The sequence below is a fragment of the Myodes glareolus genome, chromosome 3 (assembly GCF_982192425.1).
Source record: "Myodes glareolus chromosome 3, mMyoGla1.1, whole genome shotgun sequence".
Taxonomy (NCBI): Eukaryota; Metazoa; Chordata; class Mammalia; order Rodentia; family Cricetidae; genus Myodes; species Myodes glareolus.
In genome coordinates this window covers 3,217,158-3,234,921 of record NC_142028.1, presented here as the reverse complement: position 1 = coordinate 3,234,921, position 17,764 = coordinate 3,217,158, and the positions used below count along the sequence as shown (strand labels likewise).

The 17,764-nt window shown below is 41.5% G+C and overlaps 2 protein-coding genes across 3 annotated transcripts in view; both read right to left on the bottom strand.

Annotated features, from left to right (window-relative positions):
• Window positions 1-17,764, bottom strand: part of Amn1 (antagonist of mitotic exit network 1 homolog) — a 35,392-nt gene that overhangs the window by 5,838 nt on the left and 11,790 nt on the right. For both annotated transcript variants that reach the window (XM_048432735.3, XM_048432736.3), the window contains exons 2-6: window positions 16,299-16,431; window positions 11,829-11,973; window positions 4,647-4,864; window positions 3,665-3,721; window positions 2,390-2,501 (exon numbers count right to left, since the gene is read on the bottom strand). In XM_048432735.3, coding sequence (XP_048288692.1) covers window positions 2,390-2,501; window positions 3,665-3,721; window positions 4,647-4,864; window positions 11,829-11,973; window positions 16,299-16,431 — 665 coding nt within the window. The remainder of the gene's footprint in view (window positions 1-2,389; window positions 2,502-3,664; window positions 3,722-4,646; window positions 4,865-11,828; window positions 11,974-16,298; window positions 16,432-17,764) is intronic.
• LOC148122526 (small ribosomal subunit protein uS15) lies at window positions 8,890-11,434 on the bottom strand. The gene has a single exon (XM_087903935.1). It carries the CDS (start codon window positions 11,392-11,394, stop codon window positions 10,939-10,941), a length of 456 nt encoding a protein of 151 aa, XP_087760061.1. The 5' UTR covers window positions 11,395-11,434; the 3' UTR covers window positions 8,890-10,938.

Here is a 17,764-nt window from a genome sequence, read left to right as displayed (position 1 = left end):
CAGATCGTAACCAGAGCAATATTTAAATCAGAATTAGCAGAGATGAATTTTATAACATGTTGTATATGCAAGCTACCCCTAGACAAAGCATATTAAGACAGAGCTATTTCAGCTAACAGCTGAAAACCAGAAACCTCTGTCCACAGAGTTCATTCACAATCTGATGCCAGTCTTCTTGTTCAGCATTCAGATTGTAGAGTCCACAGGAGTTCATCGATCTTAAAGTAAGGGAAGTATCAGAACTTCCTGATATCAGAACTATCAGGGAGCTGGAGAGGCTAAGAGTACTTGCTGCTCTTTCACACACTTGAGTTTACAGCTGCCTTCAGGTCCAGTCAGGAGATCCAGTGCCCTGGAGACAGCTGTGACTGGAGTATTAGTGAGAATTCTGAAGGTGTTTTTATTTTACCTGAAGTCTATTAAGAATGACTCTAAGTTCCCTTGGAGACGGTAGTATGTCCTTATATACTGTCTAGGAAGAAGAGAGGACCCAGGTTGAGAAATACCTACATTCTTACAATCCGAGCGTAGATTTCCCATAGGCAGAAGGGAACTGCTGTGGAGCTGTCACATCACACAGAAAGCCTAGGTAGCAAATCCTTAGACTGAGGGCTACAAGAATGCCCTCTACTACTTTGCCCCAGGTCTAGAGTTCCGGACAAGCCTAGGGTCAATGATAATCATAATGATTATATGTACAATGATAATCATAATGATAATAGTGTACAAGAGACGTAGGAGTTACTTTATAAGCACCTTTGCCTATTCATTAAATAGGACAAGTGCATACATAACTCAATGGAAAGACAGATTTTTTGTGGTTATTGTTGCATATGTGGTGTGTGTGTGTGTGTGTGTGTGTGTGTGTGTGTGTGTGTGTGTGTGTAGGTGGATGTGTATGGAAGCCTAAGGTTGACACTGGGTGTCTTCCTGATTGCTCTCCACCTTATGTATCTGCTCCAGGAGTTGCCATTTTACCAGGTTTGGCTAGTCAGTTTCTCCCAGGGACTCCCTGTCTCTGCCTCCTGTGTGTGCATAAGCTAGAACCACAGGTGGAATCTGGGGATCCAAACACTGGGCCCCATTCTTGTGCAGCAACAGCTTTACCTGGTGAGCCATCTCCTCAGCTTTACCTGGTGAGCCATCTCCTCAGCTTTACCTGGTGAGCCATCTCCTCAGCTTTCAACCGAAAAGTCTTTTTGTTATGGTGATATTTGAGACAGGGTGTTTGTAGCCTGAGCCAGCCTAGAAATTACTATGTAGCTCAGGCTAACCTTGGACAAGAAGCCATCCACCCTACATCGCCTTATGAGTGTTGGGATTACAGGGATAAATCATGATGCCTGGTTAAATTGCTCTCCCCCAAACCCCACCCCAGACAGGGTTTCTCTGTGTCATTCTGGCTGTCCTGGAACTCACTTTGTAGTCCAGGTTGGCTTGGAACTCACAGAGATCCAGCACCTTTGCCTCCCAAATCCTGGGATTAAAGGCGTGCTCCACCCAGCCCCACCCCCTCTGTTGTGGGCTATTCGATTACACTATGAACCCCAAGTTTGCATTAATTAAATAAAAGCCTGAGTCAAGAGATGGAGTCAACAACTAGTTGACGGAAGCAGTCACCGACAGTTTGAGGGAGTCTGGAAAATAGATAAACACACAGGAAGTAGAGTGTGGTGGTCCTTTTTGGTTTGGGATTGCAGAAGAGATAATCTCTTGCTGGGTCAACAGCTAAGGAGGAAGGCCAACTGGTTTGAGCTAGCAGGTTTTCACCCCAGTATCTTACTCCCAAGTCTTTACTGGCAAAATAGAGTGATAGAGACTTAGTTAAAGACTATATTTGGCTTCAGAGGCAGAGACAGTTCTAGGGGCTGCAGAAGTTCTGCCAGGCCTCGGCTTGAGCAGCGGGCCGTGATGGTGGAGCTGCAGCCAGTAGCTGAAACAGTAGTAGATTCAGGTGCAGTCACTGTGCTGTTGATAAACCAACACCTGACTGTTAAATTGCTCTTAATCTCACTTTCTACATCTTGAGGAAACAGCAGTCAACTGGTCATTTAGCGTCTCTAATAGATGTAATAAGCTTGACTTTTTTATCGTCTACATAGACCACCATCCTGACACTGCACTCATGACCACTGCTGGCATCATCATCCTTCTGTAGGGAGCACTGAGCCTTACCACCACCATTACCACCACCCCTGCCATGACTGGTACCCGTTTTGCGACCCCGAGAGATCAGATAATCACCACGAGTAAAAGCCTATGAAGGAGGTACATCGCTGCATCATTTTACAATGAATAATGGAATTGAAGGACTAAGGAATTTTCTCAAGATTCTACAGTTGGTAAAAGAGGAAGTCAAAATTAAATACAAGCTACCTGTCAGACCGACCTGTTATTAAGGGGCAGCCGTGGAAAAGAAGTATACATATCTGAGGACAGGCAGTCAGGACAGCTTCTACAGCCTTATCGGTTAGATTTGTACAATACCCCATGTTAATCTCCTACAGAGAAAACAAAATGAAAGAAAAAAATTAAAACTAGATGTATAATAACAGCACAAAAAGGTCTGGAATATAATTTTATATAAAAAAGTACTAAGGTGACTAATGTAAGTTCATCTTGTCCTGATTCCACTTTGTGTCTGCGTAGACACTTCTCAGCCCTCTGCCCTGCCAACAGCCATGTCTGCCTTGGCAACACATTTGGGGTTTTCCAGTACTCTGACCATGATCCAAATGTATTAACCAAAATAACTGATGTCTATGTAAACTAAATATAATCTAAAATAACTGCTCTTCCAGGTGACCTGGATTTGATTAACAGCATCCACAGAGTGGGCCACAACTGCCTTCAGCTCCAGTTCCAGGGGATCTGATATCCTCTTCCGGCTTCCTCAAGCATCAGTCATGCATGCGGTGCACAGATACATATGCAAGCAAAACACCCATTTGCATGAAATAAAAATAAATTTGTTTGTTTTCAGACAGGATCTCAATATGTAACTCTGGCTGGCCTGGAACTTACTGTATAAGCCAGGCTGGCCCTGAACTCACAGAGATCTGCCTGCCTCTGCCTCCCAAATGCTGGAATTAAAGCACATGAGCCACCACAAACACACTTTTTTTTAAATGTACATTTGGTGTTTGCCCTGTATGTATGTCTGTGTAAAGTTGGATCCACTGGAACTTGAATTACAGTCAATTGTGAGCTGCCATGTGGGTGCTGGGGACTGAACCCGGGTCCTCTGGAAGAACAACCAAAGCTCTTAACCTTTGAGCCATCTGTCCAGCCCCAGAACACAAATACTTTTTTAAGAAAGAAAATAGGATGCAAAGCTTGGAATGGAATCACACTCGCTGCAATTTTACCTGTGGGAGGATTGAGGCAGGAAGACTGCTTCAAGTTCAAGGCCAGTGTGGGCTCAAAATAGAAAAAAAAGCAAACATTCTAATAAACACCCCCCACACACACACACACATACAAAAGGGCCAGAGGGAGATGTCTCAGCAGCTAGGCCTGGCGTGCACACCTGAAGAACCTTGTAAGGGCAGAAGGAGAGAACCAAATGTACAAAGTTGTTCTCTGGCACCTGCCCGCCAATAATTGTAACTTTTTTCTTGAAGATAAATCAACTTTAGTATTTTCATAGAAATTTAAAAATTACCTCTAGTTGTTTGGCACAGGGTCCACTAACGAGTGCAGCCACACCACTGTCAGACACCTGAACGAAAGGGAAAAGAAATACATCCTGTGACCGAGACAACAGAATTCCTCAAGTGCGTTAATCATGAAGAATCATTGCCTCTCATCCAGCAAACATGCATTTTAGCCACATATCCTTCCCATCTTTGTTACTTAAAGTAGTTAACAGAAAGGTGTGAATTCTAGCACAATTATAACCAGCTGTGGCAGTGTAGCATGAAAGAAACTGACTCCTGGAGCTGTCTGAGTGTGGGCTCGCGCCTGCTAACAAAGGCCCGCACTTGTCTGTTGAGAAGCACAGCAAGCATGACACAGGCGTGAGTTTTGTTTTATCTCTTACAGGAGTTTTACAAGGGAAGAAGTAATTTCTCTGACCCTATAGACTCAGAACAGCAAGCAAAACCATAAAACATGTTATCATACCTTATACACACACACGCGTTGTTCTGAGTTAGGGACATTGAAGGATTACAAGGGAGACATATACATTATTCTGAATTACGGCATAGAGTGGTTATGGGTAAGAAATAAGAAATATAGTTTGAGATCAAAGCTATGTGTTCACCTTAGCTTTTAAAAGTTGAGTTACATGGAGAGTACAAAATACAGTAAGATTATGTTGTTTTAAACTTTCATAATTTAATAAACTTTGAAAAAAAAGATTATGTTGTTTTTCTTAAAGGTAAGTTACATTTAAACTGAATACACAGTATATAGCTTTAGATGATCTCAAAGCATATGACTAAATTGGCTACCATGTCGGGAAAATGCTCTGTGTCTGAAGGCCAGCTACAAGAGGCATTCCAGAAAAATCATTCTCATACTGCCTGTATCACGAGATGATCAACAGCCTCAACAATAATAAAAGAACTAATTATGATATTCTGATTAGTCATGGATAATAGAAACAGCACATAATTTGTGTCAAGTTATATCTCACTTACCTGAGTAGTCGAAAAGTCAACACACTGCAAAAATGGGCAGTTTTTTCCTAGTGCGTATAAGGACATATCAGTAATACTTAGGCAGCCGCCCAAGTCAATGATCTTCAGCAGCTGACAATTGAGTGCAAGAGCAAGGACTCCTTCATCAGTGACACTGCAGCATCCTTTCAAAGAAATCTCATGGAGGTCGGAACAGGAAGAAGCTACAGCTTTTATTCCTAGGGGAAACACAGTTACTATCAGTGAACTAAATGGTTATAAATTATCACAAAATTAAAATGCCCCAAAATTATCAGAATAGAATTTCTTTAAGCATCAGATGGACGAGGACTTCTTCTCTGAGCTATAAACACAGGCAGGCTTACAGGAAGCCTGCAGGAATAGATTCCAGAGGCTGTCTTTTGTTCTTTTAGGTAACCTCTGTGGATGCATGTTAGCCATACCTACCTTGACAAAGAATAGACTCCAGACTTGACTGTACTACTTACCACACTATGAATGCAGTAAGATGCTATCTAAGTCCAATGGTCAGAGTTTCCTTGCTTTATCTTGATTAGCAATATGATTTATGTCCACGAAATGTAGTCACTGGATGCAATGCTATACAGTATTTTTGTCCTATATTTTAAAAATTCATTACAGTTCCTTTTATGTTGGAATACTATTTTCTGGGAAATTGGATACAGTGTCTTAGGTTACCCATATTTGGTTCTGAATAAAATATTTTCTTATCTTCTTCAAGTGAAGCCATTATTTTGCAACATATAAAATAGGCACCTGCACTATCATTGAGCTGTATTGTGTGTGAGTGTATGTGTGTGTAAGAAATGTGACTAGGATAGATTTTTATTTTAACAATAACCAACTGTATGTTTTTTTAAAGATTTTATTTATTTATTATATATAATGTTCTGTCTGCATGTATGCTTGCATGCCAGAAGAGGGCAGCAGATCTCAGTATAGATTGTGAGTCACCATGTGGTTGCTGGGAATTAAACTCAGGACCTTTGGAAAGGCAGTCAGTGCTCTTAATCGCTGACCCATCTCTCCAGTCCAACCAATTGTATGTTAGTCATTTTTAAAGTAGTCTATCCCACAACAGGATAAGTATATCTGGAACAAAGTGTAGAGGCAAGGAATGTAGATGTGTGGAGGTTGCAGTTTTGTTAGGAGTGATGGGGGAATTCTTAGAGGTAAAAGCCCAGATGAAGTCTTTTACTAGGTATTTCCAAGTTACTGTCACTAGCAAAGAATTCAGAGACCAAGTAATAAATCAGGATAAAGTTTTACCACACAGGAAGTGTAAGATCCTCAAGAGAGCATCATAACTTACAGGCTATAGGGAGGGACGGGAGTGTTTGTCATCCTGCATCATCCTGTGTTTTCTTTCTTTTTCTTTGACCAGAAAATTACAATGGACATAGGCCTTCTGTAGCTATTTCTTTTATTTATACATTCATTAATTTATCCCCCTTCCTCTTGTTTTTCAGACAGGGACTCACTGTGTAGTCCAGGCTGGCCTTGAACTCACAACAATCACCCTGTCCAGCTTCTAGAGTGCTGGAATTACAGATGTGAGTCAGCATGACTGGCTTCCTGTCTTAAGATAGACATATTCTGTATGTTAAGTTTCATAATTATTAACTAAAAACTAAGGAAGGACATTATGAAATCTAGATATTCTGGGTTCTGAGGCTTTAGAGAAAGGTTTGGCAATTGACATCTTTTCAGCAAATGGTAAAAGGAATGGATAGGCAAAAGGGAAAAGAAGCAGAGGGCAAATCCAAAGGACAGCCCTGTTAGATACTTAGGACGATTTACTTATTCTTCTAGTGATATTGAAATAGGCTTTTGTTAAAACTGTTTTTGTTAAAAATGATTGCCCATTCACTTGGACTGACAAGGCAACTAAAGCAGGATATAAGCCTAAAATCTTTGCCCTTGTTTTATGTCTACATCTGGCAGCCTACTTCCTTCATCTGCACATACTGTGCACATATACATCTAGCAGCCTCAGAACCTCCATCAGGCTACTTGTATGCCCACCTTTGAAAAATAGTACAGACCCTCTCCAAGACCCTAGTAACATATGTATTTCCAATGTATCCAGGTACAAATAATAGAAGGGTTAATTCAGGATAAACTACTGGTTTGGGGTATATCACCGTAAGGCAAAATTGTGTTCTTTAGTCCTCCTTTTCAGGGAGAATCCCCTATTTACCATTTTGTGCCTATGCATAACTGGGCACAGAAGAGAAATTATGGGAAGGAATGTGCACAATAGGAAAAAAATCAATATATGACTTAATCTAGCAAACAAAATAGAGAATCACCTAAACTATGCCCTTTAGTAATCAGTCCTTATTTAGGTTCAATTGATGCAAAAATATTACTCTTACCTCAAAGGGGTATGAAATAGTTTATTCTAGAGCATGATATGAATGACCATGGCCCTTGAACACTGGCTCAAGTTATTCCCAAGCCACATTCCAAGTCAACAGTTTCATAGTATTTTTTATAGTAATAGAACTAAGAAAATCCTGAATTAGGATACTTTTTAAATACACTGATGGACACATTATGTAGGTGGTTACAGGGGAAAAAAAGGAAATTATTCCTATAGGCTTCAGATGCTATCTGTTGGTATTCTCGGCTTTCTCATTGCTGGAAACAAGGAGCCTGTTTTTACATTCCAAAGGCCTGATCTTTAGATCACACACAGAGGAAGACAATAAATGTCTGATAAGAGAGCTAAGAGTAATTTACCTCTGGATGTACAACATTCAAAACTTTGCATAATCACCGAGGTTCTAATCGGTTAATAAGTGTTTAGATGCAGTGGAAGGTGTGGCTCTTCCTAGGAACTTTCCCTTACATCGCTATAAAAAGAAACTCTAGGCTATAGCTTGGGTCCCTTAAATATTCTTCAGTGGTTCATAGTCAGTCTTGAAGGTATATCCCTCTAAAATTTGTACTTTGATTTCATTCTGAATAAAATTATCATACTTCTTTCTTTTGCAAATCTGTGTGAGCTGTCCCCTGCATTCAGTTCTTTGAATGAGAGACCAAGAATCTGTAAACACTTGACTCCGACCTACTTGAAACACTGAAAGTACAGTAGTAAGTAATTGCCCTAAACCTGCAGGCATCTTTGATTTAAAGAAGAGCCAAATCTCAGAGGGAAACTATTTGAGAATAGAAGTACTCATGAAGGGTTCATCCCATAGGGGAAGTGACCATGTTGTAGGGAACAGATTGGTTCCCTTGGGTTATAGCAGAGTTAACCATTCAACTACCTTGAGGTACCAGAGTAGAACTGATCAGAGGTAGGTGGAACCTTACCTTGACCAGGATGACTAATTAGGCATACATCTTGCTATCCTGCCCTAATTCATTCTCTACTTACACCTAGGCTGATGTCAGTATACCCGAAGATAAATTTGGGATTATTGAACCTCTTTATCTGCTCTTCCACCTAACAATGATGCTTGTTGGATCCCAGGCTTTCCCCTGCTTCTCGAGGTACAATGCAAGGACTGTTTACACTAACCAGCTAAAGCTTCCTGCTAAATTCTGTGCTCTGCTCTGCTAGCCTGGTAAATTAACCTAGGGCCTTGTTTTATCTTATGGTAATTTTCCCACCTGCCCAGAGGAGCTCTCACAGTGCCTGATCTTCCCCTTAACTGTCTGTCACAGCTCCCAGGCCGGTACCCCCTGCCAGGGAACTACCTGCCCTCAGCGCCAGGCTCTCAACACTGTGATCTCATCCTTGGCTGGGAGGGGGTCCTTCTCTTCTGGGGAAAGAGGTATATTAACCTGGCGAAAACAAAATAAAACTTGGCATTCACCTCTTGGTTGACTCTCTCTGTGTGTATGTCTTGTGTTTAACCCCTAGGACCTTGTCCAACTCGTGGTGGTATGGAGCCGCGGTCCATACCAGGAGGGTGGTGATACAGACTCGGGTGTTTCCCACAATGCTATTTTGTGTGTGTGTGTGTGTGTGTGTGTATCAATGGTGTATTCCTGAACTTCTGGCTGAGAATTCTTTGTGACAGGAGCCTACTCTGGCTTAAATAAAAGACTCTTATTTGGCCTTATAGTAGTGATGGTCTGTAACTTTCTCACATGAACTGTAACAAAGCAAAGTGCATTCCTGAGTTTTGTGAGCCATGGTGACAAATTATTGAATTCTGAGGAATGTTGCAGGGTTGAGACCCAGAGACCACTCAGTACCACCAAAGTCTGAAATGGAGAGTCTTTATTTAGCTGGAGAGAAACAGTCCTCATAGAGCATTCTCAAATGCATTTTACTTTTAAAGCTTATAAAGGCAAAAAAAGAAAAGAAAGAAAGAAAAAAAGAAAAATCATAGAAAAACAACAGTCTGGTTGGCAGTTGCAGGGGGAAGTAAAGCAAGCAAGCAAGCAGTTTAACAGAAGCCAGAAACATGCAGTTAGCTGGGGACTTTGATTCTGAATTTGGAACAGGATTGGTTACTTTCCAATACAGGGATAAGAAAGGGGGCTGGGGTCAGTCAAACCAAAGATGGCTCCAGCTGAGACAACATGGAGGAACCTTTGCCTTGTCACAATGAATAACTTGAAGAAATTTTATATCACTGATTAGTCAGAAGTACCTACTGGAGGCCAGGACTTGGGGCTGGCATATGAACTGGAGACAGTCTTGCAAGGCAGACTTAGCTGTGGGATGTGATACTAACTCCAAGTAGGGAAGGACAGAACCGAATTAAATGATAAGAAGAAATACAACTGGGGCTGGCAAGATGGCTCAGTAAGCAAACATTCTCGCTGTCGAATTCCTGGGATCCAGAATGTGGGAACAAAGAACCAACTCCCCCAAGCTGTCCTCTAAACCTCCACAGGGACATTACAGGCAGGAAATAAATTAAAAATGAAAAAAAAAAATCTAGGTGGTATACAGAGAGTATAGAGAAACATATTCATTTACTATCAGAATGGCTATGCATTCTTAGAGCTCTTTTTTAATGAGTTATTTTTCATGTAAGCATTTCAAAACTTATGTTTGTTTACAGTATTATGAGTATCCCAAGTGGATAACCAAAATGATTGAGATATACGGTCAACTAGCCAAACAATTATTCAGAAACCTACTTATGCAGAGAAGTCCTTCCTCCCTGCCTTCCGTTTGCTTGAGACTATCTCATTGCACAGCCAAGCCAGCCTGGAACTTAAGATCCTCCTGCCTCAGACTTCTAAGTGTTGGGATTATAGGTGAGTGCTACCAGATCCAGCTAAGTACTTCTTTAGTATACTGAAAAAGGAAAAAGTTCAAATCCTAAACTGAAAAATGATTTATACTAGGAAAAAAAAAACTTAACCAAATATAAAAATCCACCATTTCATGTAAATATTCTAAGAAAATGGTTTGGATACAAAACATACTGCACAGTCATCTTTTAATTTTTATTTTATGTGTATAGATGTTTTTCCTGCATGTATGTCTGTGCAGCATGTGTACAGTATGTGGTACCCAAAGAGGTGGGAAAAAGGTATTGGATCCTATGGACCTGAAGCTACCAAATGGAAGCAGCCGTGTGGGTGCTGGAACTGAACTTGGTTCCTCTTAACTGCTGAATCATCTCTCAAGTCAAAGCCTCCTTAAGATTTTTGGTTTTATAAAGATTGCCTAGTTTATCTGATTTCTCTCTCTCTCTCTCTCTCTTTCTCTCTCTGTCTCTCTCTTTTTTTTTTTTTTTTTTTTGAGATAGGGTATCATGTAGTTCACCTGGCCTAAAATTCAGTATGTAGCTGAGAATGCCCTTGATCGATCTCTTGATCTCTCTGTCTTCAACTCTCAAGTGAAGATTGTTTCTATTATAATACTGCATCAAAACAGTGGTGGTAAAAGCCTTTATTCCCAGCACCCAGGAGGCAGATGGCAAGAGGCTGTCTGTGAGTTTGAGACCAGCTGGGGCTAGGTAGTGAGAACCCATCAACAAACAAACAAGCAATAAACAAATGAATAACTAGCCAAGTACCTTAACCACGCTTGAGGTTGAGGCAAAAGGATTACTAGGAGTTCCAGGATAAACTAGGTGCTCTACAAAGTGAATACCAAGCCAGCCAACAGCAACATACTAAGACCCAACCCTAAAAACCAAAACAATAGTTTTTGTTTTGTTTTTGTGACAGTTTCATTGTATTCCAGGCTGATCTCAAACTGACTATGTAGCTCAGGCTTGCCTTAAACTCTTTTTTTTTTTTTTTTTTTTTTTATTCAAAGTGATTTTATTGCTCGTGTACACAAGGGAACTTATGCCACTAAAGCAGAGGCTGTGGATGACTCATATTTCCAGTTGGGTGGGAGTACCCGCTTGGTTTTATAGTAACGAGCCAGTCGGTGAATTCTGCTCTCTATCAGAATCAGGCGAAATTTAGCATCCTTATCCTTTCTGTTCCTCTCAAGATGCTTTCGGACAGCGACTGCCTTTTTAATCAAATGGTAGAGATCCTCAGGAAGATCAGGGGCAAGGCCTTTGGATTTAAGGATTCTCAAGATTTTATTACCAGTTACAAAACGGACCTGGGCCACACCGTGAGAGTCCCTCAGGATCACACCTATTTGGGAGGGAGTGAGGCCTTTCTTGGCCAGTTTGTAAATCTGTTCCTTCACGTCGTCAGACGTCAGCTTCAGCCACGTGGGGACGCTACGGCGGTAGGGCAGCGCCGACTGGGACAGGCCCTTCCCAGGAGCGTGCATGCGACCCATGATGGCGGAGGTCTGGCAGCAAAGAGAGAACGAGGGAGGAAACTCCGCAGGAAGCCAAGATACGCAGGAAGTCCCTTAAACTCTTTTTGTTTGTTTGTTTTTGTTTTGTTTTTTTTTTTTGGAGACAGGGTTTCCCTGTGTAGCTTTGGAGCTTGTCTTGGATCTCACTCTGTAGACTGGAATTACAGTTATATGCCTGGCTCATATTCCCTATCTCTCTTTTTAAAAAATTTAACTAACATACAAAATAATGTTTTATTTTAACATTTTTATACATATATACCATTGTACCTTGCTCATATTCTCAAATTATAACCTCTCCCCACTTTGCTGGAGCCTTTATATTCTCCTCTAAGATGTTTTTTCTTCTTTGCTCCAAAATTGTATCAGGTACTAAGCATTAGTGGCCCATTACTTGGTGATCATAAACATACCTTCTGAAGTTATGCTATTTCTATGTTCTCTGGACGATTTCAGGGTTAGTGCCTTCAGTTTTCTGCATCTGCACAGGTGCTGGAGAGCCAAGTCCGAGATATCACAGCTCCTGAGATCTAGCCTTTGGACTTCAGGATGTAGCACCTGTAACAAATATATGATTTTGAAAAAAAATTCTTAAAAAGACTTGCATCTCTAAGTCATCTCTCTAGCTTCCAAATTAAATTTTCTGTAAACATACATTCATTCCACAGTTAGTGATCTAATGATCCTAACAGGCAAGTGGCTGATGGAAAATATAGCCAAAAATACAGGATTTAATCTTTGTGTAGAAGATAAAGCAGGAAAAACAAATAACAAAATACAAGTTAGCTTCTAGCTGGAACTGTAATATCCAGTGTTTAAAGTCTTCAATGCTGAAACAGAATGCTAGTGCAGAGAAAGGACCCCTGGAGGCCACAGTATTGGGTATCTTCTACTGATGTCTCCAACTCATTCAGCTGGACCTATGCAGTTCTGTTCAGCAGGTATTGCTTCCAAAGAAAAAGACCTGCTCCTCTGAACCATTTTCAGTCAAATGGCCTAATGTTAGGCAGTCTGTACAGGGATAACCAATCCTTTTCGGATACATATCTCTCCTTTACTGTTACTGAAAAACCTAAACATTCCTCTAGCATTGCCAGCTCTTAGTTGAGTGAAAATTTACCAATTTTGGAGGTCACATAGCTGAGCAATAAGAGGTAGAAAACACCACACCACTAGCCTTGAGGAAGATAACACCTCTGCCCTGTGGGTTGTGCTAGCAGTCACCTAGATTACAGAGCAGGGACTGGACAAGCATTGCTGCTCACAAGTTTCTGATGGGTGTGTGGAACAGAAAGTAATGGAAGACCCCAACCCAGCTTTAGCTGCAGTAACACCATTCTGCAAGGCTCTTTCACAAACAAATAGAAATAATGGAAGGTCAGGGCGAGGGCAGCCTCACAGGCTGCAAAACAGGAGATTTATGGTCAGACACCTGGCCTGGGAGGGGAACGGAAAGTTCGGGGAAAACCATATGTGAGATATATATATATATATGTCAGGTCAGCTATTATCTGGTTTCTTTGATCCCGGCCAGGGGCCAAGGGATATCTGGTTTTTTTGATCCCGGCCAGGGGGCCAAGGGACCTGCCCTCAAATTCACCCCTCGCCTCATTCAAACTGACCAATGAGATCCCTGTAACCATGCATCTGCTTCTGTACACTCGCTTCTGCCTACCCCAACCCTATATAATCTGCCCCAAAACCCAGCCCGGGTGCTCAGTTCTCCATGTGACTGTAGCACCCACAGGTCCTGTGTGAACAATAAAAATTGCCTCTTGCTCTTGCATCCAGTGGCTCGGACTTGGTTCTTGGGCGAGGGTCTCCAAGTGTTTAAGACACCCTCTGGGTGGTCTTTCAGTAACACTTGATATCTGTTTACAGAGTATGTCTGTCTCCTTTATTGCCTTCATCTTTGTTACACAGTTCTGTATGCAGACAAGTTGAACATCTGAGAAATGCAGGGTTAACTTGACCTAGAGTTGTCTAGTCTTTCCTCAGACCTACTGAGGGCTAAAGATGCCCACCAGCCACCATGACCAGAGATCCCAGATCATAAAAGGAACAAAAAGAGATGGCACCTGAGTTCTTGGAATATCTTTGCCTATTTCCAGAAAATATATATACTCTCTTGTTATCCCTTGCAGGTGAGAAGTTGATTTGTGAGCAAAACACCCACTTCATTCTTTAGCTACTAAATAAATTCTTGTGTCCCAACATTTGTCCTTAGGTACTAGATATTACAGGTAAGGTATTTAGTTACAGGGTATCAGCCCTGGCTGACCTGGTTCTCTTATGTAGACCAGGCTGGCCTTGAGCTCATAGCCGTCCACCTGCCTCTGCCTTCTTAATATTGGGATTAAAGGTGTGTACCACCATGCCTGGGCCTAATATTACTTCTTTTAACATGTTTTTCAGTCTTTTGTTTAAAAATAATTTATTATGGGCTGGAGAGATGGCTCAGAGGTTAAGTACAGTGGGCTGTACTTCCAAAGGTTCTGAGTTCAATTCCCAGCAACCACATGGTGGCTCACAACCATCTGTAATAAAATATGCTGCCCTCTTCTGGCCTGCAGGGACATATGCAGGCAGACCACTGTACACTTAATAAATAAATAAATCTTTAAAAAATTAAAAAATAAAAATAATTTATTATTACTATTATTGGTGTGTGTGTGTGTGTGTGTGTGTGTGTGTGTGTGTGTGTGTGATAGTACATTGTAAGGACATGGAAAATTTTAAGAAACTTTCCTTGATCAGGAATTGGTTAAGACACTGGGTTCAAGAACTTTGCAGCATCAAGAGCTAGTTGAAAACAGGAACCTCTGCAAAAGTATAAACCACGAAATGTTCCTAGCAGCTAGCCACCTGTTGACACCCAGCTTTGTGGTCTAGACAGAAGTAGACGTAACTGCTTGGTGGGGGTGTGGGGTGGCATGCACAGAAGCAGAAGTAGCTGCTTACAGGAGGAAGGGGAGGAAGGGGGTATGCAGAAGTGGTCCACACCCTTTGTTTAGCAAGACCAACCCCTTTGACCAAAGATAAACCTGGCTTGCAGTTTTTGCCTATATGTGTCAACCCCAAATGAGGAACAGGATCTATCCCCACTGCGCTGCGTCTTGAGTAGTGGCTTTGAGCTCTCAGATAGTTGGATTATGTGCACGCAGAATAAACCTTGCTTCTGCATTCTGGACTTGACTGGATTCCAGTGGTAGTCTCTCTGGGGATCTCAACTTGGGCACAACACATGTAGAGGCCAGAGGACAACTCTGCAGAGTCAGTTCTCTCCTTCTATTGTGGGTTTTGGGGACTGAATCTAGGTCACTGGGCTTGCCTGGCAAGTGTTTCCCTCTACTGAACCCCAGCTTCTTTTTTGAATTTTTGAAACACTCTCACGTAACTTAGACTATCCTCAAAGTCACTATTTAGACAAGACTGGCCTTAAACTCCTGATTCTCTTGCCTCAACCTCTAGGTAAATACCACCAAGACTTTTTATTGTTGTTTTGAGACAGGATCTCTACATAGCCCTGGCTCTCCTGGAATTTATTATCCTGGCCAGGCAGGCCTCAAAATCACAGAGATCTGCCTCCTACATGCTGGGATTAAATGTGTGAGTCACCATGCCTGGCCTCACCATGTCTTTTTTTTTAATCTTTTTTTTTTAAAAGATGTATTTATTATATATAGTGTTCTGCCTACATGTACACTTGTAGACCAGAAGAGGGCATCAGATCTCACTGTAGATGGTTGTGAGCCACCATGTGGTTGCTGGGAATTGAACTCAGGAACTCTGAAAGAACAGCCAGTGCTCTTAACCCCTGCACCATCTCTCCAGCTCCCTCACCATGCCTTTTTAAGATTTTTTTTTTAATGTATATGTGACTAAGGAGGCTTGGCATTGGATCCCTACGAACTAGAGTTACAGGCAGTTGTAAGGCTTCTGATGTGGATATTGGTTACTTAACTCTGGACCTCCAGAAAAGTCACAAGCATTTTTAACTGCTGAGTCATCTCTCCATTTCCTTTTTCTTTCTTTCTTTCTTTTCTTTTTTTGGAGACATACTGGCCTAGAATGTGGGAACAGTAGCCCTGAGTTATGATATCCCTGCCCCCATTTGAGGTGCTTATCTGCAAAGAAAACATAATAAATTCCCTCTGCTCCTGGAGTCAGGGAAGGAATTTTGAGTGCACAGTGACCCTTCCTTGATCCCTGCTGGGGTCAGGTTACAGTCCCTTCGCAGCCCCCTCCTCATTTGGTGCCATGGTGTAAAAGCTAGCCCCAGCAGAACAATAAAGAAGCTGTTCCACCTCAACCTCGTGCTCTGTGCACTCATTCAATCCGGACACCCTTCGCCGAGATTCTTGGTTCCAGCCCCCGCTGCCGTGGTACTAGAACTCACTTTATAGCCCAGGCTGACTAGAAACTCATAACAAATCTACTGCTTCTGACTCCTGAATTTTGGAACACATAATCTACCATGTCCATCTGTCCTTCATTGTTTGGAGTAGTTAGTACATGTCCGTTGTTTTGGGGAGCTACTGTTCAGTGTTTCCTTGAGGTCAATAAATAATGGCCTAAATTCTAAGCAGGCAGATCTTCATGAGTTCAAGGCCATCCAGGGCAGAGAGACCCTGTCTCAAAAGCGGCAACAATAAAATGGTTTTAATATATACTTAAGAGTAGGGAGAGAAGGGGAGGGAAGGAGAAGAAAAGCAAGAGAAGGATAGTAGAAGATAGTACACATCCAAGGGTGGTTACTGACTTCTCAATCAGAGTCCTATTTTAAAATGACTAACAATCTCACTATATACTCCTTTTTTGTTCAAAAAATATGAAATTAAATCTGAACAATGAAGTAAAATTTTATAGTTGTACATTCTTACCTCATTTATATTGAAATCTGTTATCCGGCCCCGTGTGCTCATTATTTTAATCAGTCTATCTTTGATATTGGGAGGCAAATATTTAATATCTGAGATGTACCTGGAAATATTGATTATTAGGCACCGAAGACATCTGAAATATAAAACACAGTATAATAAATTACATTGCATCTGCACTGGTAGCTAACCCTATCAATATTGCTTGTCTGCAGTTAGTCCTTTCATAAAACAGTATTTTTATTAACATTTACAAACTTAGCTTGACAAGATTCATAATCACTGCCTATATAAAATTATATAAGACATTTTCCTTAGCACTTTACCTCTGCATACCCGTTGTCAATATGCATTTTAAAATTTTGCTTTGAAACAGAGTGTCATTTAGCCTAGGCTTGCCTCCAGCTCATTTTCTGTAGCACAGGATGGCCTGGAACTCCCAGTCTGCCTACCTTACATCTAGAATTCTAGGGTAACAGGCATACTGCCACCATCCTTGACTTTATCAAAATACATTGTAAGGAGGGCATGCTAGTGTACGCCTGTAATACTAGCACCTGGGAAGTGGTAGGAGATCAAGAGTTCACAGCTATCCTCAGTGAGTTGGAGACTAACCTGAGCTAAATCAGACTCTGTCTCAAAAAACCAAAACCAGGACTGGAAAAACAGTTCATCTGGCTGCTTTTCCAGAGGACCTGGGTTTGATTCCCAGAATGCATATGGAATCTTATTTGTAATTACAGTTCCAGGGGATCTTATGCCCTCCTCTGGCAACCATAAACACCAGCTATGCATGTGATGCACTGACACACATACATACTGAGCACCCGACCCATATACAGAAAACAATTTTCAAAGACTATATGTGAGCAATAATGACTAGAGGAAAAACTATAACCACAGAGATTCTATGGAGAGCACAGATCAGTTACCTGCATATGCAGTTATGGGAAGTGGTAACAACTAAGACCCTGAAGCAGCTGAGGACAACTTAATAAAGTTTTCATTTTGTCACATTATTTCAGGATAAATGCACTTGATAAACACAGATTGCAGGAAGGGCTCTCTGACCTATCCTTTCCTACACTAGCAAACCACAGAAATCCCTTTGAGCAGGAAGCCTTCCCTGAACCATGTCCAGAAATAACCCTAACCCTAGAGCCCGGGCAGTGGCAGTGTAGCTGCCAAAGTCCATGCAAACTTTACATCCCCCACTTAAGGCTCCCACTGCCTAGGTCAAAGCCTTCTGTCCTGCTCTCCTTTACACATTATTGCTCTTCTTCAGAAATGTGCTAAAGCCTTCCACTTTGGCTATTTCTCTGAAAGAATAAAGACTCTTTAGGATGGGTAGAGGACTTCTTTAGCCTCTTTTAAAACAATATGACCAACATGACTTATAGCCTCAAATTCTAGCTATCTAATAAATTCATACCTGTGTCAAGCAACCACAAATTCTGTCTACAAATACC

What these genes read in the sequence shown, in the direction of transcription:
- LOC148122526 (XM_087903935.1), bottom strand. Translation starts at nt 11,394, where the DNA reads ATGGGTCGCATGCACGCTCCTGGGAAGGGCCTGTCCCAGTCGGCGCTG.